Below are 17,759 nucleotides of genomic sequence, written 5' to 3'. Positions count from 1 at the left end.
TAACGCCGCCAGACTGATGCAGTCTGAGCGGATCCGCTCCATTCAGACTGCATCAGGGCTGGACGGCTGCGTTCGGGTCCGCTCGTGAGCCCCTTCAAACGGAGCTCACGAGCGGACAGCCGAACGCTAGTGTGAAAGTAGCAGTCTGTTTTTGTGAGAAGGAGATGTCCCAAGGTCTAATGAAATGTAATTGCCTAGATAAGACAATGTATTAGAAATGTGCTGAGTTCTGATGATTTTCAGTGAATAGAAAGACTCTAATCTTTCTTTGTGGTTTTATATGAATCAATGTATGAGTAGATTGAGTTTATATTATCAATTTTAATAGGTGTGCTGAATATATATATATATATATATATATATATATATATGGTCCTTATAGCTATATTCAGTTTTAAGATTAGAAACGAGGTACAAATTCCTCTGTCATTTTTAGAATCTCTCTCAGTGTAACACACAAATTAATTATTTCTTTCCTTGAGGTTTTCTTGAATGGAGAAATGTGGACACAGGTGATCATGAACAAACCCTGTCTTTTACAAGAACAATGAGTTAAGATAGTCATGTTTATCTTGATTTAATTAGGTATGGTCAAAAAATTTAAGGATAAATAAGGTGGTTGACCAAGTATAAAAGTCATTGTCTATTCAAGATCTTCTCAAGGTTTTGTCCGAAACCTTAGATAAAATTAATTGCTAGTACATAAATAAAAGAATGAAGTGAGTGCTTCGACTTTGGTATGGAATACTAGTGCCATCTAGTGTTAGGGTAAAATACTTTTTTTTGGCCAAGCCCTTTCTAAGATAGGATAAAAAGATGGTATGGGCTGACAGAAAGGATCGATCTCTAGAGCTCCCTAGCTCTCTCTCTGACCATCTTCAAAAGACCAGATCCAGCCCTGACCACCTTTTCAGTCATTGGAGGCAGCCATCTTAGAACCATTGAAACTGATTTCTGCTAGCTGACATTTTGGTATAGTATAACCTTACCTATATTTTATAGGATAATTAATTAATATAATACATATCTATATATATTCAATTAACCATACTTTGTGTATAGTATCTGTTTTGGAATAAGATTGGGGTGTACCTGCAGCATCATCCTGAAAATTAATCCAATACAGGGAGATTGAAAATATACTGGTGAAAACACGGTATTATCTCCAAGGAATTGAATTCAGTTCTAGACCAGTATGGTTGAATATATATATTTGTATAGATAAAAGATAAACCAGATTTGGGTTTAATCGGACATTTGTCGGCTGAGAGAAATCAAGTATTAAATTGAGCTTAAATATAATTGAGGGGTATCATTATAAGAAGGCATAATTGTGTATATATTCTCAATTATTTTTGTCTTTACCACTATTTTGCATATCATTGATTGAATTTTATTATCGCCAATTTTATTATATATATTATTTTGCACTATAAATTGTATTAATAAATTACATATATATTTTGTCTGTAACTGGGTTTTATCTTCAATTCAACGCAGATCACGAGCTTGTTTTAGCTTGATATTTATGATAATAAATTAGAATCTCCTTTATTACAGATTTTAATTTATTCACATAAATAATATAGACTGTCAATCGGAGACAGCATAAATATTCCGACAATGCCTTCAGCAGCCAAGTGGACATGCAACAGGTCAGTTTCAAGAAGCCCTTTTAAATGATTCTATTCGCACAGTACATTAGACCGGCAGTTTGGCGGGAACTCAAAGCATCATAAATCACTATGATGCCGTGAGTTCTGGTCAGCCAACACACAGTAGATCCAGGAAATGAAGCTGTTAGGGTCCATTCACACGTCCGCAAGTGTTTTGCGGTCCACAAAACACAGACACCGGCAGTCGCATTTTGAGGACACCGCACATGGCCGGCACTATAAAAAAAAGCCTTTTCTTGTCCGTGTCTGTGGACAAGAATAGGACATTGTCTATTTTTTTGCGGGGCCGCGAACAGAAGTGCAGATGCGGACAGCACACTGTGTGCTGTCCTCATCTTTTGCTGCGCCCATTGAAAATGAATGGGTCCACACCGTTCCGCAAAATTGTGGAACGGATGCGGACGTGTGAATGGACCCTTAGGCAGTATCTTCCGGACCAAACACACTCATGTAAAACTGGCCTCAGATGGGAGGTCCAGGCAGGTACCCCGTACTATGAGATGGCCATGTATGGTGAGATCCTCAGAGGAAATTCTAATCTACTGCTCATATTTAGGATATAAAAAAATAAAAAATGTGGACAAGCGTTGACAAGTTAATTGCAAACTCAGCGTCTTATCTGCACCATATTGCCAGAACATAGCACAATTATAAAGATGACATTTTTGGATGGGGTCTGCAGAGGTAGAACAAATCAAATGAATGAAATTATTACAAGACACGACCAACAAGTTGGTAAAAGACGCTTTTATTGAATATTATGGATAAACTTTGCTGCTATTAAGTCATGGCAATGTTGTTCTGCTTGGTGGCTTGGCTAGTTGGCCTGGTCTTGTAAAGCTTCGGCCATAAATAGCTTTCCTAGGTTCTGAGAGGTGAATTCTTTAATATTTTGGATGTATGTGTCAATTTGACCTGTGGACAGAACATAAATTTGGTCAGAAATGAACATTCATGAATGTCATGGGTAAAAAACAGAAGCAATAGCACCTTAGTCAAATAGCAAGGGGAAAAAAAAAAAATGCAACAAAACACCAAGGGTAGAGCCACCAGCATCGGATCTTTAGGATTACAGTAGTTCTAAAGTCAAAGGCACTGGTTCATCTAAATTATGCACAGGAGGCACCAGCACTGGGTCCTCTGGCCCATGCAAATAAGCTCCAGCACCAGATCCCAATCAAGATCATGCATAGGAGGGACCAGCAGAGGGTGCTTCTGGACCATGCATAGGAGGCACCAGCAGAGGGGTTCCTCTGGACCATGCATAGGAGGCACCAGCACTGGAGGGATCATGCATAGGAGGGATCTGTACCAGGTCCTTCCGGACCATGCACAGAACTACCAGCATAATGTCCTCTGGACCATGCATAGGAGTCCTTCAGATCGTGCACCAACACCGGGTCCTCTGAAACAGACATATAAGGCATCAGCACCGGGTCCCTCTAGACCAGTGATGGCTAACCTTGGCACTCCAGCTGTGGTAAAACTACAACTCCCAAGATGCCCCTTGCTTGGCTGCTCTCAGAACTCTGTAGACATAAATGGAGCATGCTGGGAGTCGTAGTTTCAACACAGCTTGAGTGCCAAGTTTAGCCATCACTGCTCTAGACCATGCATAGGAGCATTAGCACTGGTCCTTCTGCCCATGCGTAGGTGCATTAACACCGGGTCGTATTGACCATGCGTAGGAGGCACCAGCACCGGGTCCTCTGCCTTGACTATGCATGGGAGGCACCAGCACTGAACTCTGGACTATGTCCGATTTAGGAAGGGGCATCAAGCTACCAATGCATTAGATCCATGTATAAAACAGAAGTACATCTGAGTCTTACGTTTTCTTACCCCCTATGGTTTCTGTTGTGGTGTTTGCAAACGTAACTGCAAGGCTACAGTGATGAGCGTTGCCCACACTAGAAGATTACAGCTCACAGAAATGCATAAAACCAAGCAGTTTTTTTTTTTCTTCTTCCACGGAAACTTGTGTGCATCTTAAAGCCCTGAAGTACACACCCAAACTTATGGCAAGCTATAGATGATGAAAACGCACAACCCTTTAAGTGGCAGCTTTACAGCCATTAATACTCTCTCCATCAGCAGATGCCTCGGGAATTGATCCAACGAACCTTTCCAATTTCCTAAGTGATCCAGACCCAGAAACGGTAGTTGACTTTGAGCCTGTGACATCATATACTTTTTCCATACATGAGAAGTCGGGACAATGAGGGCCGTTTTCTCGGTAATGGGCACAGTTGCTAGCAATTACCAGCCATTTGTATATATACATTCAGGATGATGTCACAAGGAGAATGCTTTTTTTTTTTTTTGAATGGGAGTCTTTGTATTTTTTCTTCCAGCTTCAGAAACTTGTCATTTTAGCAGGAAAGCAAATTACCGTAGGTTCCAATTTCTGACTTGCAGGATATGAGAAGTTGCTTTGTCCAGATTTATGAAGAATAACTAGGTGCCTGGAACGTCTTGAGCTCGCACAGGCATAGAACATGATTAATATGTTCATGGCACGAGTCAGGCTGTGGGAGTAATGGCGGCTACCTGGGAATAACTGCAGACTCCTTACAGACAACCTGCTCCTGCATAGCGTAGATGCCATATGGCGGCCAAACCTATGGTCACAAGACCACATCCAACCACAGGTGGCATGTGCTACAATCAACATTTCCATGGCATGTGTCCAGGTTCTCCGTAGACGCACCCCGCCACATGCATGGACTTAACCCATTACGCTACATGCACACGTAGTGAAACTGCTGCGGAATTCTGTAAGAATCTGCAGCAGCAAATCTGCACACAATTATGTGGATTTTGGTGCAGATTTGTTTGCAAATTTCGCCAGGTGAGCGACAAAAATAGAACTACAGAATACTCCCCTCTCTTACCGGGCACTTGTGTGGCTTGTATAACCCGTCCTCCTGCAATTACGTCTCAACCCATGTGGTCGCTGCACGGGAAGAGACGTCATTGCAGGAGGTCAGTCAGACACAGGCACCAGGGGAGGGGGTATAGGGTGTTTTCTTTAAAAAAAGCGCCTCCCCGGGGAAGTCAATGGGGGAATTTCTGCATCAAATCTGTTACATAAATCTGCACGCTACGAATTTAAAATCAGCACTGCGGGTCAATTCACACGCAGATATATTCCGCCATGTGTCACAGACCTTAATGCTACTGCGCTGCATCTGCTGCACAAACCATCAGCATGGCAAATCTGCAAATGTAATAGGCAACCTAAACTTTGGTTTGTTTAAGGCCTCTTTCACACGGGCGTCCTGGATTTGCTCCAGATGAGTTGCGCATGCATTGCAGGGAAACCCGCGCGAGTGCGCACCCAATTTCAATCAGTTTGGACTGCGATTGCATTGTTCAGTTTTTATCGCGCGGGTGCAATGAGTTTAAAAAAATGTGGTTTGAGGGGTTAAAAAAAAAAAATAATTAAAAATAAAAATAAAATGAATTCACCTCATCCACTTTATCGCACAGCCGGCATAGTCTTCCTTCTTCATCTTTCAGGACCTGCCAAAGGACCTTTGATGACGTGAGCGCGGTGACGTCAGCGCAGGTCCTGCTGAATGAATAGAAGATTCTATCTTCATTCAGCAGGACCTGCGCTGATGTCACCACGTGGTGAGCGCGATTACGTCAAAGGTCCTTTTGCAGGTCCTGAAAGCTGAAGAAAGAAGACTATGCCAGCTGTGCGATCAGCCAGCTGTGCGATCAAGTGGATGAGGCGAGTTAAAAAAAATAATAATAATAATTAACCCCTCAAGCAACATTTGAGTAAGCATTCTGTATTAAAGAATGCTATTATCCTTTATAACTAGAGTTGAGCGAACACCTGGATGTTCGGGTTCGAGAAGTTCGGCCGAACATCCCGGAAATGTTCGGGTTCGGGATCCGAACCCGATCCGAACTTCGTCCCGAACCCGAACCCCATTGAAGTCAATGGGGACCCGAACTTTTCGGCACTAAAAAGGCTGTAAAACAGCCCAGGAAAGAGCTAGAGGGCTGCAAAAGGCAGCAACATGTAGGTAAATCCCCTGCAAACAAATGTGGATAGGGAAATGAATTAAAATAAAAATTAAATAAATAAAAATTAACCAAAATCAATTGGAGAGAGGTTCCATAGCAGAGAATCTGGCTTCCCGTCACCCACCACTGGAACAGTCCATTCTCAGATATTTAGGCCCCGGCACCCAGGCAGAGGAGAGAGGTCCCGTAACAGAGAATCTGTCTTCATGTCAGCAGAGAATTAGTCTGCATGTCATAGCAGAGAATGAGGCTTCACGTCAGCCACCACTGCAACAGTCCATTGGCATATATTTAGGCCCAGCACCCAGGCAGAGGAGGGAGGTCCCGTAACAGAGAATCTGTCTTCATGTCAGCAGAGAATTAGTCTGCATGTCATAGCAGAGAATGAGGCTTCACGTCAGCCACCACTGCAACAGTCCATTGGCATATATTTAGGCCCAGCACACACACAGGCAGAGGAGAGAGGTCCCGTAACAGAGAATCTGGCTTCATGTCAGCAGAGAATCAGTCTGCATGTCATAGCAGAGAATGAGGCTTCACGTCAGCCACCACTGCAACAGTCCATTGGCATATATTTAGGCCCAGCACACACACAGGCAGAGGAGAGAGGTCCCGTAACAGAGAATCTGGCTTCATGTCAGCAGAGAATCAGTCTGCATGTCATAGCAGAGAATGAGGCTTCACGTCAGCCACCACTGCAACAGTCCATTGGCATATATTTAGGCCCAGCACCCAGGCAGAGGAGGGAGGTCCCGTAACAGAGAATCTGTCTTCATGTCAGCAGAGAATTAGTCTGCATGTCATAGCAGAGAATGAGGCTTCACGTCAGCCACCACTGCAACAGTCCATTGGCATATATTTAGGCCCAGCACACACACAGGCAGAGGAGAGAGGTCCCGTAACAGAGAATCTGGCTTCATGTCAGCAGAGAATCAGTCTGCATGTCATAGCAGAGAATGAGGCTTCACGTCAGCCACCACTGCAACAGTCCATTGGCATATATTTAGGCCCAGCACACACACAGGCAGAGGAGAGAGGTCCCGTAACAGAGAATCTGGCTTCATGTCAGCAGAGAATCAGTCTGCATGTCATAGCAGAGAATGAGGCTTCACGTCAGCCACCACTGCAACAGTCCATTGGCATATATTTAGGCCCAGCACCCAGGCAGAGGAGGGAGGTCCCGTAACAGAGAATCTGTCTTCATGTCAGCAGAGAATTAGTCTGCATGTCATAGCAGAGAATGAGGCTTCACGTCAGCCACCACTGCAACAGTCCATTGGCATATATTTAGGCCCAGCACCCAGGCAGAGGAGGGAGGTCCCGTAACAGAGAATCTGTCTTCATGTCAGCAGAGAATTAGTCTGCATGTCATAGCAGAGAATGAGGCTTCACGTCAGCCACCACTGGAACAGTCCATTCTCAGATATTTAGGCCCCGGCACCCAGGCAGAGGAGAGAGGTCCCGTAACAGAGAATCTGTCTTCATGTCAGCAGAGAATTAGTCTGCATGTCATAGCAGAGAATGAGGCTTCACGTCAGCCACCACTGCAACAGTCCATTGGCATATATTTAGGCCCAGCACCCAGGCAGAGGAGAGAGGTCCCGTAACAGACAATCTGGCTTCATGTCAGCAGAGAATCAGTCTTCATATCATAGCAGAGAATCAGGCTTCACGTCACCCACCACTGTAAGAGTCAATTTTCATAAATTTAGGCCCAGAACCCAGGCAGAGGAGAAAGGTCCCGTAACAGACAATCTGGCTTCATGTCAGCAGAGAATCAGTCTTCATATCATAGCAGAGAATCAGGCTTCACGTCACCCACCACTGTAAGAGTCAATTTTCATAAATTTAGGCCCAGAACCCAGGTAGAGGAGAAAGGTCCCGTAACAGACAATCTGGCTTCATGACAGCAGAGAATCAGTCTGCATGTCATAGCAGAGAATCAGGCTTCACGTCAGCCACCACTGCAACAGTCCATTGTCATAAATTTAGGCCCAGCACCCAGGCAGAGGAGAGAGGTCCCGTAACAGACAATCTGGCTTCATGTCAGCAGAGAATTAGTCTGCATGTCATAGCAGAGAATCAGGCTTCATGTCAGCCACCACTGCAACAGTCCATTGGCATATATTTAGGCCTAGCACACAGGCAGAGGAGAGGTTCATTCAACTTTGGGTAGCATCGCAATATAATGGTAAAATGAAAATAAAAATAGGATTGAATGAGGAAGTGCCCTGGAGTCCAATAATATATGGTTATGGGGAGGTAGTTAATGTCTAATCTGGACAAGGGACGGACAGGTCCTGTGGGATCCATGCCTGGTTCATTTTTATGAACGTCAGCTTGTCCACATTGGCTGTAGACAGGCGGCTGCGTTTGTCTGTAATGACGCCCCCTGCCGTGCTGAATACACGTTCAGACAAAACGCTGGCTGCCGGGCAGGCCAGCACCTCCAAGGCATAAAAGGCTAGCTCTGGCCACGTGGACAATTTAGAGACCCAGAAGTTGAATGGGGCCGAACCATCAGTCAGTACGTGGAGGGGTGTGCACACGTACTGTTCCACCATGTTAGTAAAATGTTGCCTCCTGCTAACACGTTGCGTATCAGGTGGTGGTGCAGTTAGCTGTGGCGTGTTGACAAAAGTTTTCCACATCTCTGCCATGCTAACCCTGCCCTCAGAGGAGCTGGCCGTGACACAGCTGCCTTGGCGACCTCTTGCTCCTCCTCTGCCTTGGCCTTGGGCTTCCACTTGTTCCCCTGTGACATTTGGGAATGCTCTCAGTAGCGCGTCTACCAACGTGCGCTTGTACTCGCGCATCTTCCTATCACGCTCCAGTGCAGGAAGTAAGGTGGGCACATTGTCTTTGTAGCGTGGATCCAGCAGGGTGGCAACCCAGTAGTCCGCACAGGTTAAAATGTGGGCAACTCTGCTGTCGTTGCGCAGGCACTGCAGCATGTAGTCGCTCATGTGTGCCAGGCTGCCCAGGGGTAAGGACAAGCTGTCCTCTGTGGGAGGCGTATCGTCATCGTCCTGCCTTTCCCCCCAGCCACGCACCAGTGATGGACCCGAGCTGCGTTGGGTGCCACCCCGCTGTGACCATGCTTCATCCTCATCCTCCTCCACCTCCTCCTCATCCTCGTCCTCCTCGTCCTCCAGTAGTGGGCCCTGGCTGGCCACATTTGTACCTGGCCTCTGCTGTTGCAAAAAACCTCCCTCTGAGTCACTTCGAAGAGACTGGCCTGAAAGTGCTAAAAATGACCCCTCTTCCTCATCCTCCTCCTCCTCCTCCTGGGCCACCTCCTGTTCCATCATCGCCCTAAGTGTTTTCTCAAGGAGACATAGAAGTGGTATTGTAACGCTGATAACGGTGTCATCGCCACTGGCCATGTTGGTGGAGTACTCGAAACAGCGCAACAGGGCACACAGGTCTCGCATGGAGGCCCAGTCATTGGTGGTGAAGTGGTGCTGTTCTGTAGTGCGACTGACCCGTGCGTGCTGCAGCTGAAACTCCACTATGGCCTGCTGCTGCTCGCACAGTCTGTCCAGCATGTGCAAGGTGGAGTTCCACCTGGTGGGCACGTCGCATATGAGGCGGTGAGCGGGAAGGCCGAAGTTACGCTGTAGCGCAGACAGGCGAGCAGCAGCAGGATGTGAACGCCGGAAGCGCGAACAGACGGCCCGCACTTTATGCAGCAGCTCTGACATGTCGGGGTAGTTGTGAATGAACTTCTGCACCACCAAATTCAGCACATGCGCCAAGCAAGGGATGTGCGTCAAATTGGCTAGTCCCAGAGCTGCAACGAGATTTCGCCCATTATCACACACCACCAGGCCGGGCTTGAGGCTCACCGGCAGCAACCACTCGTCGGTCTGTTGTTCTATACCCCGCCACAACTCCTGTGCGGTGTGGGGCCTGTCCCCCAAACATATGAGTTTCAGAATGGCCTGCTGACGTTTACCCCGGGCTGTGCTGAAGTTGGTGGTGAAGGTGTGTGGCTGACTGGATGAGCAGGTGGAAGAAGAGGAGGAGGAAGCCGAGAAGGAGGAGGTGGCAACAGGAGGCAAAGAATGTTGCCCTGCGATCCTTGGCGGCGGAAGGACGTGCGCCAAACAGCTCTCCGCCTGGGGCCCAGCTGCCACTACATTTACCCAGTGTGCAGTTAGGGAGATATAGCGTCCCTGGCCGTGCTTACTGGTCCACGTATCTGTGGTTAGGTGGACCTTGCTACAGATGGCGTTGCGCAGTGCACACTTGATTTTATCGGATACTTGGTTGTGCAGGGAAGGCACGGCTCTCTTGGAGAAGTAGTGCCGGCTGGGAACAACATACTGTGGGACAGCAAGCGACATGAGCTGTTTGAAGCTGTCTGTGTCCACCAGCCTAAATGACAGCATTTCATAGGCCAGTAGTTTAGAAATGCTGGCATTCAGGGCCAGGGATCGAGGGTGGCTAGGTGGGAATTTACGCTTTCTATCAAATGTTTGTGAGATGGAGAGCTGAACGCTGGCGTGTGACATGGTTGAGACGCTTGGTGACGGAGGTGGTGGTGGTGGTGTTGGTGGTACATCCCCTGTTTGCTGGGCGGCAGGTGCCAACGTTCCTCCAGAGGCGGAGGAAGAGGCCGAGGCGGCAGCAGCAGAATAGGCCGAGGCGGCAGCAGCAGAAGAGGTAGCAGGGGGAGCCTGAGTGACTTCCTTGGTTTTAAGGTGTTTACTCCACTGCAGTTCATGCTTTGCATGCAGGTGCCTGGTCATGCAGGTTGTGCTCAGGTTCAGAACGTTAATGCCTCGCTTCAGGCTCTGATGGCACAGCGTGCAAACCACTCGGGTCTTGTCGTCAGCACATTGTTTGAAGAAGTGCCATGCCAGGGAACTCCTTGAAGCTGCCTTTGGGGTGCTCGGTCCCAGATGGCGGCGGTCAGTAGCAGGCGGAGTCTCTTGGCGGCGGGTGTTCTGCTTTTGCCCACTGCTCCCTCTTTTGCTACGCTGTTGGCTCGGTCTCACCACTGCCTCTTCCTCCGAACTGTGAAAGTCAGTGGCACGACCTTCATTCCATGTGGGGTCTAGGACCTCATCGTCCCCTGCATCGTCTTCCACCCAGTCTTGATCCCTGACCTCCTGTTCAGTCTGCACACTGCAGAAAGACGCAGCAGTTGGCACCTGTGTTTCGTCATCATCAGAGACATGCTGAGGTGGTATTCCCATGTCCTCATCATCAGGAAACATAAGTGGTTGTGCGTCAGTGCATTCTATGTCTTTCACCGCTGGGGAAGGGCTAGGTGGATGCCCTTGGGAAACCCTGCCAGCGGAGTCTTCAAACAGCATAAGAGACTGCTGCATAACTTGAGGCTGAGACAGTTTCCCTGGTATGCATGGGGGTGATGTGACAGACTGATGGGGTTGGTTTTCAGGCGCCATCTGTGCGCTTTCTGCAGAAGACTGGGTGGGAGATAATGTGAACGTGCTGGATCCACTGTCGGCCACCCAATTGACTAATGCCTGTACCTGCTCAGGCCTTACCATCCTTAGAACGGCATTGGGCCCCACCATATATCGCTGTAAATTCTGGCGGCTACTGGGACCTGAGGTAGTTGGTACACTAGGACGTGTGGATGTGGCAGAACGGCCACGTCCTCTCCCAGCACCAGAGGGTCCACTAACACCACCACGACCATGTCCACGTCCGCGTCCCTTACTAGATGTTTTTCTCATTGTTATGGTTCACCACAACAACAAATATATTATTTGGCCCAATGTATTGTATTCAAATTCAGCGGGATATAAATTTGAGGCCTAGTATTTAGGCGCTGGGTGACCGGTATGGATTTAGTGACAGAATTAGACTTGGAAATGCACAGAAGCGTGTGTGTGTGAAGTTATTCTGAATGACCCAATGTGCACCTTGAATATTATATACCCTTTTAGGGATAGATTTCAAATAGCTCTGATATAGCAGAAACCACTAAATTATGAAATTGCTAAATTGGGAATTGTACTTCAACCCAGAACAAAAAATGTGCTTTGACGGACACTAAATATCTTGCCCAGCAACAACAGTACACCGGTGGGTAACGAGAGATTTAGAGGGAATTAAATTTGAGGCCTAGTATTTAGGCGCTGGGTCACCGGTATGGATTTAGTGACAGAATTAGACTTGGAAATACACAGTAGCGGGTGTGTGTGAAGTTATTCTGAATGACCCTATGTGCACCTTCAATATTATATACCCTTTTTGGGATAGATTTCAAATAGCTCTGATATAGCAGGAACCACTAAATTATGAAATTGCTAAATTGGGAATTGTACTTCAACCCAGAACAAAAAATGTGCTTTGACGGGCACTAAATAACTTTCCCAGCTACAACAGGACAACGGTAACGAGAGATTTAGAGGGATTTAAATTTGAGGCCTAGTATTTAGGCGCTGGGTGACAGGTATGGGTTTAGTGACAGAATTAGACTTGGAAATACACAGTAGCGGGTGTGTGTGAAGTTATTCTGAATGACCCTATGTGCACCTTCAATATTATATACCCTTTTTGGGATAGATTTCAAATAGCTCTGATATAGCAGAAACCACTAAATTATGAAATTGCTAAATTGGGAATTGTACTTCAACCCAGAACAAAAAATGTGCTTTGACGGACACTAAATATCTTGCCCAGCAACAACAGTACACCGGTGGGTAACGAGAGATTTAGAGGGAATTAAATTTGAGGCCTAGTATTTAGGCGCTGGGTCACCGGTATGGATTTAGTGACAGAATTAGACTTGGAAATACACAGTAGCGGGTGTGTGTGAAGTTACTCTGAATGACCCTATGTGCACCTTCAATATTATATACCCTTTTTGGGATAGATTTCAAAGAGCTCTGATATAGCAGGAACCACTAAATTATGAAATTGCTAAATTGGGAATTGTATTTCAACCCAGAACAAGAAATGTGCTTGAACGGACACTAAATAACTCGCCCAGCTACAGCACTAGGGACAGATTTAGCTGGATATAAATTTGAGGCCTAGTATTTAGGCGCTGGGTGACAGGTATGGGTTTAGTGACAGAATTAGACTTGGAAATACACAGTAGCGGGTGTGTGTGAAGTTATTCTGAATGACCCTATGTGCACCTTCAATATTATATACCCTTTTTGGGATAGATTTCAAATAGCTCTGATATAGCAGGAACCACTAAATTATGAAATTGCTAAATTGGGAATTGTACTTCAACCCAGAACAAAAAATGTGCTTTGACGGGCACTAAATAACTTTCCCAGCTACAACAGGACAACGGTAACGAGAGATTTAGAGGGATTTAAATTTGAGGCCTAGTATTTAGGCGCTGGGTGACAGGTATGGGTTTAGTGACAGAATTAGACTTGGAAATACACAGTAGCGGGTGTGTGTGAAGTTATTCTGAATGACCCTATGTGCACCTTCAATATTATATACCCTTTTTGGGATAGATTTCAAATAGCTCTGATATAGCAGAAACCACTAAATTATGAAATTGCTAAATTGGGAATTGTACTTCAACCCAGAACAAAAAATGTGCTTTGACGGACACTAAATATCTTGCCCAGCAACAACAGTACAGCGGTGGGTAACGAGAGATTTAGAGGGAATTAAATTTGAGGCCTAGTATTTAGGCGCTGGGTCACCGGTATGGATTTAGTGACAGAATTAGACTTGGAAATACACAGTAGCGGGTGTGTGTGAAGTTACTCTGAATGACCCTATGTGCACCTTCAATATTATATACCCTTTTTGGGATAGATTTCAAAGAGCTCTGATATAGCAGGAACCACTAAATTATGAAATTGCTAAATTGGGAATTGTATTTCAACCCAGAACAAGAAATGTGCTTGAACGGACACTAAATAACTCGCCCAGCTACAGCACTAGGGACAGATTTAGCTGGATATAAATTTGAGGCCTAGTATTTAGGCGCTGGGTGACCGGTATGGATTTAGTGACAGAATTAGACTGGGATATGGCCAAAAAATGAACAGACTATTGCTGGTTAAATGCACTTGGTGTGACAGCTTCACCCTGATGTAGGCTTTAGCCAAAAAACAACCACACCATTGAGGGTTAAATGCACTTGGTGACAGGCGCAGCTTGCCCCTGATTTTGTATATGGCCAAAAAATGAACAGACTATTGCTGGTTAAATGCACTTGGTGTGACAGCTTCACCCTGATGTAGGCTTTAGCCAAAAACAACCACACCATTGAGGGTTAAATGCACTTGGTGACAGGCGCAGCTTGCCCCTGATTTTGTATATGGCCAAAAAATGAACAGACTATTGCTGGTTAAATGCACTTGGTGTGACAGCTTCACCCTGATGTAGGCTTTAGCCAAAAAACAACCACACCATTGAGGGTTAAATGCACTTGGTGACAGGCGCAGCTTGCCCCTGATTTTGTATATGGCCAAAAAATGAACAGACTATTGCTGGTTAAATGCACTTGGTGTCACAGCTTCACCCTGATGTAGGCTTTAGCCAAAAAACAACCACACCATTGAGGGTTAAATGCACTTGGTCGCAGCTTGTGCTGGCGCACCACAAGACACAAAATGGCCGCCGATCACCCCAGAAAAATGAGACTGACAAACGGTCTGTGCAGCCTAAAAACAGTGAGCAATTGAGGATCAGCAGCTCAATGATCCACAGCTGCAGATCGATCAGTTAATCAAGTCCTTTGGAGGAGTTAATCTGCCTAATCTCGCCCTACTGTCGCAGCCGCAACCTCTCCCTACGCTAATCAGAGCAGAGTGACGGGCGGCGCTATGTGACTCCAGCTTAAATAGAGGCTGGGTCACATGGTGCTCTGGCCAATCACAGCCATGCCAATAGTAGGCATGGCTGTGATGGCCTCTTGGGGCAAGTAGTATGACGCTTGTTGATTGGCTGCTTTGCAGCCTTTCAAAAAGCGCCAAGAAAGCGTCACAAAAGCGCGAAGAAAGCGACGAACACCGAACCCGAACCCGGACTTTTACGAAAATGTCCGGGTTCGGGTCCGTGTCACGGACACCCCAAAATTCGGTACGAACCCGAACTATACAGTTCGAGTTCGCTCATCCCTATTTATAACCATGTTATAAGGGAAAATAATACAGTAAATGGACTTTTATCAATTTACATACATCATCTCCTAGCAACCATGCGTGAAAATCGCACCGCATCTGCACTTTCTTGCGGATGCTATGTGATTTTCACATATCACCATTCATTTCTATGGGGCCTCTGTTGCATGAAAGACGCAGAATATAGAACATGCTGCGATTTTCACGCAATGCACAAGTGATGTGTGAAAATCACTGCTCATCTGAACAGCCCCATTGAAGAGAATAGGTCCGGATTCAGTGCAGGTAAATGCGTTCACCTCACGAATGGCACCTGCGCGGAATTCTCGCCCGTGTGAAAGGGGCCTAATGGTCTTAGGACATGGACTCTTAAAGGGCTGCATCCCCCATCATTAGGTAAACTGCGCTGAGTATCTTCGTGCACTGCTATTACCGTAGAGCAGGGATGCCCAACCGGCGGCCCATCAGCTGTTGCAAAACTACAACTCCCAGTGTGCCTGGACAGCCTAAAGCTATTAGGGCATGCTGGGAGTGGTAGTTTTGCAATAGCTAAAGGGCTGCAGGATGAGCATCCCTGACAGAGCAAAAATAAAATCAGCAGTCACGTCCACTGAACGCACTCAGCCCCCTTGTCGGCCTCTCGGTCATTACTGAATACATCAAAGGCATGCCCGCTTCTAAATGGGTAATATGACTGTGATGCCAAGGTGCAGCGTTCTAGTCCGGTCTTCTGAAGAGACAAGATGGGGGTTAAAACCAAGTCCTTGAAGCCTTTTAGGTTTCTGATAACAGGAAGAAAACACAGACCCCCCAATTCCAAAAATGTTTACCCCCCAGTCTGATTCGCAGCACTGGCTTGGAGCAATGCCAACCAAGTCGGTAACGTAATGCCATGAGATGTCTAATGCTAAATTATGGTTTATACTGTATGCACTTTAGGGATCTTAGGACAAAGGTGCACTGGAATGTGAGGTCCAAGGAAAATAAAAATACCAATGGTAAAGAAAAAAAAGTGCAAAAAGGGAAGTGTCAACCAAAACGTTCACTTATAATATTTCCCCGGTAAGGGTACTTTCACACTTGCGGCAGAGGATTCCGGCAGGCAGTTCCGTCACGGATGCAAACTGATGGCATTTGTCAGATGGATCCGGATCCGTCTGACAAATGCATTGAAACGCCGGATCCGTCTCTCCGGTGTCATCTGGAAAACCGGATCCAGTATAATTTTTTTTTCCCCCATTTTTAAAGGTCTGCACATGTGCAGATGGGAAAGCCGGATCAGTTTTGCCGCAACACTAATACACTTCAATGTAAATTAATGACGGATCCGGCATTCCGGCAAGTGATCAGTATTCTTGGCCGGAGATAAATGTCAAGAAAACAGTACCAGCGATATAAGTCTGCACATTATAGTACCAACACCACAGCGTTACTGGTAAACTGGGTCGCCCACAAAGCCCTTGTAATACAGCACACTTTCGGAGGGGTGAATGGCCACAACACACAATCAGAAAGAACAAATAAAGATTAAATGCGGGGAGGTAAAAAAAAAAAAAAAAAAAAAAAAAAAAATCCAACAAGTCCTATAAGGATGGCCATAAATTGTACCGCCACCAGATCCTGAAGGAAACGAGACCTGCCAACAAAATGAATGTGCAAGGGCAGCTCTACAGCCGCGGCACTAAACATTCACGTGCGATTAGAAAACCTATACTCTACGTGTTGGAAAGCCGCCCAATCCGTCCTCCTTTTCCCCGTGGGTCTCTCTCCTTGACCACACAATGTACTACAAGGCGTCGTTTGTCTCCATCTGTATAGTGAGAGGCGGGCTGCGCTGGTATGAATTGTGCTTTACCAGTGTCTAGAATGTAAATACACAATGTAATTACGGCACAATAATTGATTTCACTCACAATGTATCCCGGGGTCTCAGAGGCGCACGAAAAGCACCGAAAGCATAATTGAGATTCTTGTTTTTTGCTTTTTTTCCGCTATCCCTTATAAATCCGCAGCTAGAAATCCTCTGTTGCTGCAATGAGTTTTATTTATTAGAAGCTGAATAATAAATGGTCGTTATTTACCCATAAAAATAAAAAATTAAAAGCCGCTGCTCGGAGAGTCTATCCAAGTAGAAGATGCAGCCTGGGCCTCACAGAGCATCACGTGCAATGCATTTCATTCCTGTATCGGCAACACCCCTCACATTCAGCTCGAAGGAAACCAGCGGATCTAATAAATAGATTTCCTCGCTGACTTCACGCCGTACATAGGAAACTCTACACCGATAATCAGCGCAGGCCTGGCCGAGGAGAAAATCATTACATGCAAAGGGCGAACGCATTCAAAATCATCTGCTTCATTTATACAAGTGATGCTGCAAAGTTTCCTTAACCATTACGTGTAATTAGGCTGCAATTATAGAGGGGCGCCAGACCCACAACCTTGTCAAGACCAGGAAGAAGCGGAGGAGGGGGAGCGTTCTCTGGAAAGGGGCAGTCAGGCCGAGAAATGAGCAGATGGGGCTCCTGTCCTGTACAGGTGGGTCTTCACCAGTTATCATCATCATCATCACCACAGGCAGCATTGCAATGACAGGTAACACCTATATATGGATAACAGGGGATCCACCAGTCACAATAGAGGATACCGCAGCTTAGGCTACTTTCACACTAGCGTTAATATTTTCCGGTATTGAGATCCGTCATAGGGTCTCAATACCGGGAAAAAAACGCTTCCTTTTTGTCCCCATTCATTGTCAATGAAAAAAACGGATTGCTCCAAAATGCATTCCGTTCTCATACCGGAGACGCTGAGGTTTGTTTTCCGTCCTGGGATGCGGAGCAAGACGAATCCGTCTTGACCCACAATGCAAGTCATTGGGGACGCATCCGTTTTCTCTCACACAATAGAAAACGGATCCGTCCACCATTGACTTTAAATGGAGTTCATGACGGATCCG

General features: G+C 46.2%; 1 protein-coding gene across 1 annotated transcript in view; it reads right to left on the bottom strand.

The window, feature by feature from the left end:
* Positions 1 to 2,408: 2,408 nt before the first annotated feature.
* The window catches only part of LOC122938520 (eukaryotic translation initiation factor 3 subunit H), a 48,925-nt gene continuing 33,574 nt past the window's right edge, over positions 2,409 to 17,759 (bottom strand). The window contains exon 6 of the mRNA XM_044294071.1: positions 2,409 to 2,591. Within this exon, the coding sequence (XP_044150006.1) occupies positions 2,494 to 2,591 (98 nt within the window). The 3' untranslated portion in view covers positions 2,409 to 2,493. The remainder of the gene's footprint in view (positions 2,592 to 17,759) is intronic.

Source organism: Bufo gargarizans, chromosome 5, assembly GCF_014858855.1.
Source record: "Bufo gargarizans isolate SCDJY-AF-19 chromosome 5, ASM1485885v1, whole genome shotgun sequence".
NCBI lineage: Eukaryota > Metazoa > Chordata > Amphibia > Anura > Bufonidae > Bufo > Bufo gargarizans.
Note: the sequence above shows the minus strand (reverse complement) of the source record. Positions and strands in the feature narration are given on the sequence as shown.